An 11,106-nucleotide genomic window follows, 5' to 3' on the forward strand; every position below is an offset into this window, starting at 1 on the left:
TATGTTAATTAATAGTTAATTTCGACAGCTCAAAAATGATCAACAAAAAAAGAAATTTTGCGCTCCTCTTATTACATTTTTTTCACACTCTCTTCTTCTATAACTCAGCAAATGGAAAGTTACAGAGTATTTTAGGTATATATCTATGTGAATTTATTTTAGGTCAGCATTCCATTGTAATTTGACCTCAACATTTTGGGTCATTCCAAAGTACCTGACAATCGTAACCGATCGTTCCACAACAAGAAAAATACAACCACTTTTAATTCAACACACATACTTAATTAAGAAATGAAAATATTGGGGATCCATACTTTTTTCTGGTTTCCTTGAAATTACGTGTGAGATACTGAGAGAATGGGGATGAAAAGAAAAACCCCGCCTCCCTATTTAGTCTCTCGCCAGTCGGCCTCGCCCACTTCTCGGCGCCCCCCGATTTAAACCGACGCCGCGGCCCTGTCGCCGTCTCTATTGGCGAGCGTCTCGACAGGTAACAGACTACAAGAAATGCCGTAATTAAAGAGTGTTGATACAAGTCAAAAGCTGGCGCCGAGGAATGCCGACTGCTTCCGACGTTTCTGGTATTAATTTCTTCTCCCATTTGCGTCAACTCCCGTCCATGTAAGCTTTGATGAAATTCACATTTTCTCCAAAAATTACTGTTGGTGTATTTTTCATTTCTGACGTCTGTCATAAAGTGACGTTTTTCTTCCAATTTGAGTTTTCATTTCTCTCTCATTTGCGTAAACTTTGGTCCGTCTAAAATTTGAAAATTCACATTTTCTACAAAATTACTGTTCGTGTACTTTTCATTTCTCAAGAAAACACGACGTTTGTTTTTCCATTTTAGGTAAAGAAACTGACCATAGTTATCAGCACCGTAGATATTTGTGAAAAACTGCTTTAAGTTTTTAGTAGTATTTAGACAAACATATTCTTTTGAAGGTAGTAATGAGTTTTCCAAGTTCTTATATAGAACGCTTGCTGTATTTTGACATGTTGGTTTTCATGCAGTACAGAAAAGACAAGTTCGTCGCACGTAACGCACCGGAAATATGATGTTTTTCGGATCAGTGCCGATTGTATCCCTGTAAGCTGGTAAAATCTTGGGCCAAGACTTTCCTCATTGTTATCCACGTAGCCAGTTATTATCTCAGCTTTATAGATAATGTTTTGGAGACAGTCGGATCGTACAGAGCTTTTCGTAATGGTAACGTTTCAATCCACTTTACTTCCTTCGCCTGGTGCTAATTAAGAATACTACAACAAGACTATGTTTAAAGGGTACCATTTCGTGTCAACAACTAAATGCATTCCGACGTGGATTTTTCTGTGCCATTATACATGCCATGACTATTGCGAAAATAGCTGGCGAATTCGATGTTTTAGCTAGCGGCCACGGTGAACCACCGTTCGCAATGGTTTGCATTCCGTTGTCGTTATAGTGATTAGAGCATAGCTTTTTTTTTCAGAAATAGAAAATACAAATGTATTGAATTTGATGATTGTTGTGCTATCTTATTTCTAATCTTACAAAGCGTTGGCTATGTTTTTTTCTGCTTGTTTATTGCCATGTGTACGGACAACATATCGAATTTAAGCCCATTGATGCAGACCTATGCTATGACAAAGAAAACGTATAAATGAGGTAATTGGCTTACCGTGCATTAAGGTAAACAGATTATATCTCGTCATGTACGTAGTTCATCTTCTCGACACCCAATCTTTAAAGATATAGGACGGAACTGTGGCGTAAACGCTTACTTTGACGAATATACATATGACAGGTTTTCTTTTTGGGGGTAGGCACATGGACAATAAGATTGTACACGGATTGTAATTTAGTGGTAGCATAGCTTTATGTGTTAAAATGTTTTGTGATCGATAGATTTAGAGTTTCTCCTATCATTCACTAGCAACACTTCAAGTAATGATATTTTATCATATTCATCCATGTAGCTACTTTTTGTACTGCGTTTAGTCTATATGGGCAATATTGTACAGAATAAAGATCATCATTATAATAATTGCCTTTAGAATGTTAACAACTTTGACATTTTTACTTTTGACTATCAACATTGTCACAACCAAAATGCAAACATAGTAACTAGTTAAACATTCACGTAAAGACCTAGAATTTGTCACATTCGGAAAACTTGCAGGACTGGTGCGTTCTTCACAGCGCCGTCTTCTATTAGTGTACACACAAATGTATATCTTGTTCAAGAAGGTAAAGGAAAAATCTTACCTGTTTTGTTGGACGGTTCTTGCACTGTCCTCCGTCTATTTCCTGACCGGTTCAATGACGAATCGCCGATGTAATCACCTGATACGCGCGTAACCCAAAAATAGAAACCCTCCACTTGCCCACGGGTAAGCGAACTCGTGGGAAACGACTTGTGCAGAAGCGGACCCCAAACACTAAAGTTTTGGGCCAATGCCACTTTTTCCCTTTGGGCAGTTTCACCATGGCAAACAATAGGACACAAAGCGTTTGCTTACCACCGGTGCACAGCGCCACTTCAAATGATCGCACGGGGGTTCTAGGGGGCACGAAAGTTACAGTCTACTGTTTCACGTATCGGTTTACTCTATTTTTCCCACGCGACGAGTGACATTTTCGTACTGGTTCCTATAGGATTGTTCCATTTTCAAACGTCAACAGGGGTGGGGGGAAACCTCTAATCTCCAAGCAGATACTACGGTGTCAAGAAGTTTTCTAATCTCCAAACAGATCCTACGGTAGCAAAAGATAGTATCAAAGCTTGTATAGCCGACCAATGGAAGCCAGACGGGCACCGGTAGCATACACACTCCTAGGCCGGCTTCACCCCTCTGCCAGGTTTTGACACTATCTTGTGCTACCGTAGGATCTGCTTGGGGATAAAAAAAAACTTGTTGAAATGAAAAGTTGAATTCAGAAGTCGGCAATCAAATCGGCAGAAGATAAGGTGTCTGATAGGTATCTCTACGCATGCGCATTAGCGGGACAGATCTTCCTATGTTAGTATAGCATATACATTCTGCATACATGTATACGTCGCATTTGAAAAAAAAGTATTATCGTACATAATTAGTACCAATAGGCGATGAAATAAAAAGGTAAAAACACACTATACAAAATTCTACACCTTTGCTATCGACCAGGTTTTAACAGGAGAGAGGGGCATAATAGATTGACAGATCGGTGGATAACTAGATAGAAAAATATTAGATGTATATATAGATATAGATTATATATATATATATATATATATGGATAGAGATAGATAGACATAGATAGATAGATAGATATAGGTAGATAAACAAATTGGTTGACAAAAGGATTTGTATACTGCAGCTAGTTTTATGAATGAGTGTCCATAGGAATGATTGGATTGTATAATGTTGAGTTCGTAATTCAGAAGTCGTGAAAGGTTCTCATCCCTATAAAGTAGTCCACAAACTAGTCTATAAACCATTTAATGACGCGGATATCGTCTGTGTGTTCTTTATGGCTTTGACTGGTTTTCCGGTCAATTAAGTCTTTACGTCTATGAAATTTCCACTTTTGTTAGGAATGAAGATTGCTTCGTTAACTTACTTGTGTACAGCAGGAAAAGATGGGGTCTATTAAGTGCAATAGTAAGTTATATAGAGATCAGGAAATGTGTTTAAGTTTGAACAGATTGTGGTGTGAAATTGGGTGGGTTTGGGAAGTGTGAATAAAACATAGCTTCATGTTCGAAACGGTTTTGAGAGAGGATTGTCATAAAAACGTACAAACACATCGAAAATATGGAACCTTATCAATTACCATAAATGGTGCCTTCAGTTTTTTTTTGTAAACAGTCAGTTCAGTCATATAACTGTGAAAAACTTCAGTCAAAGAAGAAGTCAAACCCTACAATAGTAAACGTAGTACGCTATAGTAGATTAGAAACCAATGTTATGTACTGAACGACTTTACTCTTATTTCGAGACCGTACGAGCAATTAGCCCTCGGGCATGATTTTGCAAATATACTCTCTTATTTTAAAGGCAAGGTAAAATAAGGCGGCCTTCTTCAACAGTGAAGCCTTTTCTATGACTGGTAGCGCAACAGTTGTCACTACTCGCCACACTGTAGAGTCAGGAACATTATACTCTTTTCTACACGTGTTTGTTGTGCACGTTTAGCATATGAGGTTTGCTCGCACACGGGGCAGGTATAACCCTTCCTCCAAACCTAGGACTACTGTTATACGTATGCTTCCCTAGTATTATACGAAGCATATACGATTGTGGCTTAAAGCTAAGGGCACAACCCGCCTTCGTGCCAAAACGTGGGCAATCTTTTGGGATCTGTAAGTGGTAAGTACCACCTCCCTACGAACTCGTAGGGAATCCGACGGATTTTGGAGCACGCAGACACGCCGTAGAATTTAACGTGCTGGCAAAACTTTGTGTGCCATCGGGCTGCGGATTCGCCCCGGTACGTGCCAGTAAGGGCGACGCGCCTGCCCGAGCCTGAACGCTTTCAGACGCGGCCTTCTAAAAAACGTATGCACAAATTGCACGTATGGCGGGTTGTGCCCTTAGCTTAACATAAACATGCCGTGGCTCCAGTTTTTAAAAGTACAATTGAAAAGACTGCGCTGTAATCTTCTGTCAGACGACCATTTGATCCCTGTCATCAAGTCTGATATATGCCATCGTTTGGCGCTCCGGGGGTCAAAAGGTGGCCCCATACCTAGTCTTCAATTGTATCCGTGTCATACAGGTGGTGATTATCGCATTGAAGAGATGACTATCATTTGGAGTGATATATGTCAGACCTAGTCAGTGTTCTTTTCTTCGTGCTCGGCGCCATGTTGGCCCGGGAGTTAGCCCGGGATTTTTGTTGTTAAGAAAAGTGGGCGGAAGCGTACTTTTTTCTGGAAAGGCCAGTTGTGTGTCCTTCCGTTAAGGGGGGACAATATTGTTACTGGTGGATCATCGGGTAAGAGAATTTGTTTATTTGTTTGTTTATTTAGATCTCTAAGGTTTCCTAAAGTTTTGTCACCAAAGCTATTTCTCGTCTGATTCATTAAAATATGTTACCGGATTATGCAAATTGACAATACTATGCCATATACGAGTGGAGTCGGTGCGGCGCAACTGTTAAAGTGTTAGGCACAGAACCAATAGGACCCGAGTTTGATACTCGACATGCCCCTTATTTGTGCCTTAGAGAATTCGGAAAGGCACCTAACAGTACATTTTGTACTCACCATAACAGTAGAGTGACGCCAACTCTTCGCTATTTTGTCAGAAGTATGCCAAAAAGACAAACACGGAATTGGCGTGCCAGTGTGGATGTATATCTGTACATTTGCCACTAAGAGGCATAAATAAGACGCCATAATAAATTTCATACATAATCCTTTTAATGGCAAAAAACGCGCATACGTGAGGCAACCATGCTGTTGTCCATATGAAATAATGTAATAAATAGTCACACTATTACTTTTTTACAGGCAATCTTACCCTTTGATATAAAAAAGGCAAATAAGTCAACAATATGTACAACATTCTTTCATTCACTCTGTTGTATGAAGTATAGATAGAGGTGTATGTTGCTCAATGCACAAGCAAATCGCCGTTGCAGTAACACATGCTTTGCATAGATGTCGCTTCAGCACACAAAGACAAGAAACGCTGTGGCGAGACTCAACTCAACACATTACAATTGCGGCGGCTTGAACAACGATACAGAATCGTAAAGGACTAATTGTTACACTTTCAAATGATAGTTTTCATTACAAGAACAACGTTCACTCGGAAGCATGCGTTAACATAGACGAGGGGGTATAGACCCAGTCACGTTCGGGACATCCTAGCTTGCCAAAGCGCCACCATACGGCCAGGAGCATTAGAGTCAGGCACTGAGAAGGTAGCTTAGGGGTAGCCAAAGGTCACCATAATAATATAAACATTAACCTCTAGGAAGCATGCACTTGATATTACACATCCATTGAAATTTTCTATACTTTACTTTCCTAAACATAATGACCTCTTTTGATATTGAAATTAATTTTACCCCTATACTTATACAAAATTTAACCAATTCAGATTATATCAACTAACATACCATTTCAAACATGATAGACGTACATACATACATACATATTCATACTTGTTAACAAGACGTACATAGAAAATGTAAAAGTGTGTACTACAAGTTTTCTCCATTTTAGCAATAACTTTGGCCTTTTTGCTTCATGGATAACTTTGGCCTTTTATGTTTTATAATATTAAATATTTACACTTTTAATCATACTTTCTGCAACAGACGCTACGTAGGAAGTAGAACACTTATGTCACACTTATGACTATATTTGGTTCAGATAATGCAATTCGATGGCAATGTATGTAAAAATGGTTCGAGGTATATTTTCAATGGGGAGAAACACCGTTTATAATATCAATCTGAACATGTATGAACGAAATTAAAGAGGATACGTAATCGTAGAAGTATTACAACCATATAGTGGCAGTTTGAAGAGAAATGCGGCACAATATTTTCTAAGGCACCTCTTTATAAAGGTCGGTTTTAATTTTACTCCAATTCTGTTGCAATACATCACCGATATTTCACATTGACACTTGGGTCGACTAATATTTGAATAGAATAGCCCATAATCCGATGACATTGTTCTGGCACATTGACTGTACAGATACGAACATATGTGTAGGTATCTTAAACATAACTATAGCCTGGTGACTAGGATAACGTAGCAGGCACACCGTCTAGTTTCCCATTTTCGAGCTCTGCATTTTCTGGCGTCTTCCTGATATTAAAGACAGGAGAAAAGGCTAGTTAAGAAACTAGTAATCAATAGACTATTAATGGCAAAAAAATCAATAAATGTTTTGTTACATTTAGCAAGTCATGTTTTTAATACATGCCAATTTTACATTATTTCTACCAATAAGAACAGATCAAATCAAGTGACGGTATTTGTCCACGTGTGTATGTGTTCGATATTTTCTTCTACTACTAAGTTCTAGTGGATAACAATTACGTATACCCCGACGTATTCAAAGTTTCTTCATTTTTCCAAAATTAAAGGTGGTATCTCACCGCACTTGGGACACCAGTGCGACACTGCGGGGTTCGTTCACTGCGGCACTGTTGTGTTATTTTCGCCGATTTTTTTAATACTTTAGATATTGCGTAATACGTAAAAGTATGACTTTAATAGTATAAAAATACAAACACGTAAGAAAATTCGTTCTTTATCTCTGAAATTCAATTAGTAATCTTTCGAAACCCGCAGTGCCGCACAGGTGTCCCAAGTGCAGTGAGATACCACCTTTAATGTTCTGTTGTGTAGACTGGGCCCCTGGAGAAACGGCGTCTTCCAAACTTATAGCCATGTAGATACATAACTTACTTTCCCAATTGCTCGGCCTCCTCGATGGTCTGCATGAGCGGTTTGCCCATGGTGTCCGGTAGTAACAAGGCCAGTGCTCCGGCCACCAGGGACATGACGCCGAAGATGAGCAGAGGTAGCGGGCTCCACAGATCGCCGATCATGATGGCGAACGGAGCGATGATTCCTGCGACCCGGGCGCTCATGGACCCCACACCAACCGCAACGCTCCTGCAGAAACGAGTTGTAGAACGTTAATTGGGAGAATCACTTAGAAAATCTACCCCATTGATGGACCGGGACAAGGAGGTGTAGAAACTTAGCCGCGTTTGGGATTGTGTTCTCGCCACAAAAGCGCCACCTACACCGGCTACACGTAGCGGCGAGAAGCAGCACTTTTCGCGTTTTGTGGATTTCTCAGTAAATCTGTCAGTGCATTTTCCTGCACGCCCTCTTGTCCAACTTTGTACCCGGGTCAAGCCAACCTTCCCATACAGTCAGCCTGCGGGACCAAATTTGACTCGCCACCGGTCAACCTTCCCATCCTGCCAGTCTCCGGTTACTTATGACACCTTCTTCCACCTCACTTCCTGTCATTCTACAGTATGCAAATAACACATACCAAGACAAACAAGCAACCTGACTGCTGTAGGTACAAACGAGTTCCACGATGACGCACAGGTGTATGGAGTTCTTGTGGCCTTATCAAAAGCTCCACCTACCGGATCACTGTGGGGTACAGTTCAGCAGTGTAGTTGTAGATGACCGAAAATGAGATGGAGATTCCGAACTTGCCAAGCATCGCCAAGGTCGTGCGAACAGGGATCAAATCTGTATAAAAGAAGAGAAATGGTGCTATTAAAAGAGTGCTGACGTAAAAAAAGAAATTGTTGTAAAAGTATTGCATGTTTGGAGGTTCATTTCCTTCTTGATTTCATTACTTCATTTCGTTGATATTTATAAATGTCGGCCATCTTGTCCTGACGTCATTAAGATCACATCTAAACGTTAACATCGAGAATATCTCTTACCTTTCCTAGAGAGTGGCACCGCAACGGTACAAAAGCAACCGATGCCACCAACCACCATAGACCCGGACAGAGTCTTCTGTCTGCCGATCCTCTCCATCAGGATAACGGTCACTACGTAGGCCGGAAGTTCCACGGCACCGGAAATGAACGAGTTGATGTAATCATCGCCTCCCAGGTTGGAGGTGTTGAGAGATAGTCCGTAGTACACCAAGCTATTCACGAACCTATTTAGGTAAAAAGAATGACACAAAATAAAGCTAAATAAGACGGAAGTATCGCGAAAAGAGGGGTGTACAAACTTAGCCACGTTCTCGCCGCAAAACATTAGGTGGTCAACATCCTCTCATAGAAGAAACTTGCCAGCCAATCACGTTTCATGTTTACCGTAGACAGCGACGTGATTGGCCAGCAACTTTTCCTCCAACAATCAACACAATCTGATTGTCTGACGACTTGCCAGCGCTGCATTGATCTGATGGGAAGCACGGACCGTGCATGTATGCCGGGGTCCTTATAATTACTTGACATACTGTATACAAGCGACTGGCCTGGCATGAGAGGATGGTGAAAAATAAAATGTTCAGCAAATACGTTAATAGCTTACCAGTTAAAGCAAACGTTTAGAGTCCTTTTCCGTAGATTAGGAGTTCGCACCAGGTCCAAAAGGCTATAACTTCGGTGACTGTGTTGGTCCTCGCTCTTCGTGGCCTGAATAGAGAAAATATAGCAATATTGTTCATACAACTCAATAAAGGGAATACTTCATCTGGTGCAATTGTAACGCAATGGTTTATCATGCACATATAGCTAGTAGCTGAATTGTACTCTACCGGTACCCACTAGTTAGGCTAATACAATGTACCACATTTCCACAAAGGGACCCGACCGGGCTAGCCTGGGTACCATCCAGAAAGAAGTTCGCTCCGGCGTTCATTTTATACTATATACAGTCGCTTCTAGCTCTGACATTCATTATACACTATATACAGTCGCCATCGGGCTGCGGATTCGCCCCCCGTATCGACGCCACGTATTTCTGAAAACGCGTTCAGGCTGTACAGAGCAGGCGCCTGCTCTGTACATCCTGAACGCGTTTTCAGAAATACGTGGCGGACGTGGCCTCCCTAAAAAACGTACGGACAAATTGCACGTACGGCGGGTTGTGCCCTTTTTTAAATTTTTTTTTATTAATCTTTCAGGGTATTCCCTACAGTTTTGATAAAACTGATTTCCAAGGGAGCCTTAGCTTTAGGGAGTGTTAGGTATCATTACCTTTGGTCCATGTAGCTCAATTGATTCACTGATGAATCCCGGCTCCAGCTGTACGCCGTTCTTTTCCGCGTACTTGCTGACTAACTCCGCTGCTTCCTCGTTTTGTCCCTGGGCTAGAAGCCACCTCGGGGATTCTGGTAAGAACCTAAATGATAAATGTAACTGTTATGAACCCACTGTGAACCATGTGATCACACCTACTCAACCCCCCTATTTTAGAAGTAGACTAGTCCTGTTACCTCATTCTGGTGCTAAGAATCCTGGAGGAAACACAATAAACTATGTAGCTCTTCAAAATGTCCAGTGTACTGCCAGTACTTTACAATTCATGAAGCAAGAACAACAGTTATTTCACCTTTAGCCGGGGGTACCCTATATCCGCTATTTTTTTTAAACGGTAAAAATATTTCAAATTGCATTATTTACAAATATCGCAGTTTGAAACGACCATCCGTCGAAATGATATCCCTGGTTTTAAACACGACGGATATAGGTTACCCCCGTGGATAAGGGTAAATTAGCGCCAAAGCCGTTTCTTCAACTCAAGCAAAAGGAATGTGCGATGATTGTTAACGCTTGAAATGACAATCAGACAAAATAACGTCCAACTACCGATTATTATCATATTTGCTGCAATGAGAAACGCCCCGAAGGTGAATGGAAATACACCAGCGCATGTACTCTCCAAGCAGAGGTTAGGCTCCGACTGTTTTTTAGCGTTTTTTAGTCGTTTTTATCGGGCTTTCTATTTTGTCATTTTTCTTGAAGTACGCCAGCCAAACTTCAGGTTTTGACACAGCAAGATAAAATACAAAATAGAAAGCCCAATAAAAACGACTAAAAAACGTTAAAAAATAGCCGGAGCCTAACTCTGCTCGGAGAGTACAGTGCATGTACTATTCACTGTTTCCACATGACGTCACAACTCTTATAATACATTAGCTACCGCTACCAAGTTGGCAATATGTCATCATAGAATCCACGGTGATTTAAACAGATAATCATGTTCAAATAGAGATGACTTTGAGCTGTTTGAAGCATGACCTGGCACACGGTCTATGTACATGTATAACGCAACAAAATGGCGAATGATTTATTACGTCATAATCACATGACTTCAAACACCCAATCAGCTCTATGCATATCACCACGTCGCGACACTTACCACCAGTATCCAATGACAATGACACTCGGTAGTGTCATAGCTAGCTGCAGCATTTGCCAGTCTCTTATGAAGTAGGCTAGAAGTGACAACAGCATGATGCCTCCAGCAAACCACATCTGAACAAAGATCCCGCAAATGGTTCGTCTCGTAGCTCCTACGATCTCCATAACTGTGGAATGAGCAGAACGAATGATGAAATGCGATATTGCTCTTCATTATAAGAGTTATCTACCATACTCTTTATTGTAATACCTAACCTTTG

At 40.8% G+C, this 11,106-nt stretch overlaps 1 protein-coding gene across 1 annotated transcript in view; it reads right to left on the minus strand.

Annotated features, from left to right (window-relative positions):
- Positions 1–5,365: 5,365 nt before the first annotated feature.
- The window catches only part of LOC118426984 (organic cation transporter protein-like), an 11,158-nt gene continuing 5,417 nt past the window's right edge, over positions 5,366–11,106 (minus strand). The window contains exons 5-12 of the mRNA XM_035836619.1: positions 11,097–11,101; positions 10,845–11,054; positions 9,680–9,824; positions 9,012–9,115; positions 8,408–8,631; positions 8,099–8,207; positions 7,398–7,607; positions 5,366–6,791 (exon numbers count right to left, since the gene is read on the minus strand). Of these exons, the coding sequence (XP_035692512.1) occupies positions 6,725–6,791; positions 7,398–7,607; positions 8,099–8,207; positions 8,408–8,631; positions 9,012–9,115; positions 9,680–9,824; positions 10,845–11,054; positions 11,097–11,101 (1,074 nt within the window). The 3' untranslated portion in view covers positions 5,366–6,724. The remainder of the gene's footprint in view (positions 6,792–7,397; positions 7,608–8,098; positions 8,208–8,407; positions 8,632–9,011; positions 9,116–9,679; positions 9,825–10,844; positions 11,055–11,096; positions 11,102–11,106) is intronic.

Source organism: Branchiostoma floridae, chromosome 12 (genome assembly GCF_000003815.2).
Source record: "Branchiostoma floridae strain S238N-H82 chromosome 12, Bfl_VNyyK, whole genome shotgun sequence".
Taxonomy (NCBI): Eukaryota; Metazoa; Chordata; class Leptocardii; order Amphioxiformes; family Branchiostomatidae; genus Branchiostoma; species Branchiostoma floridae.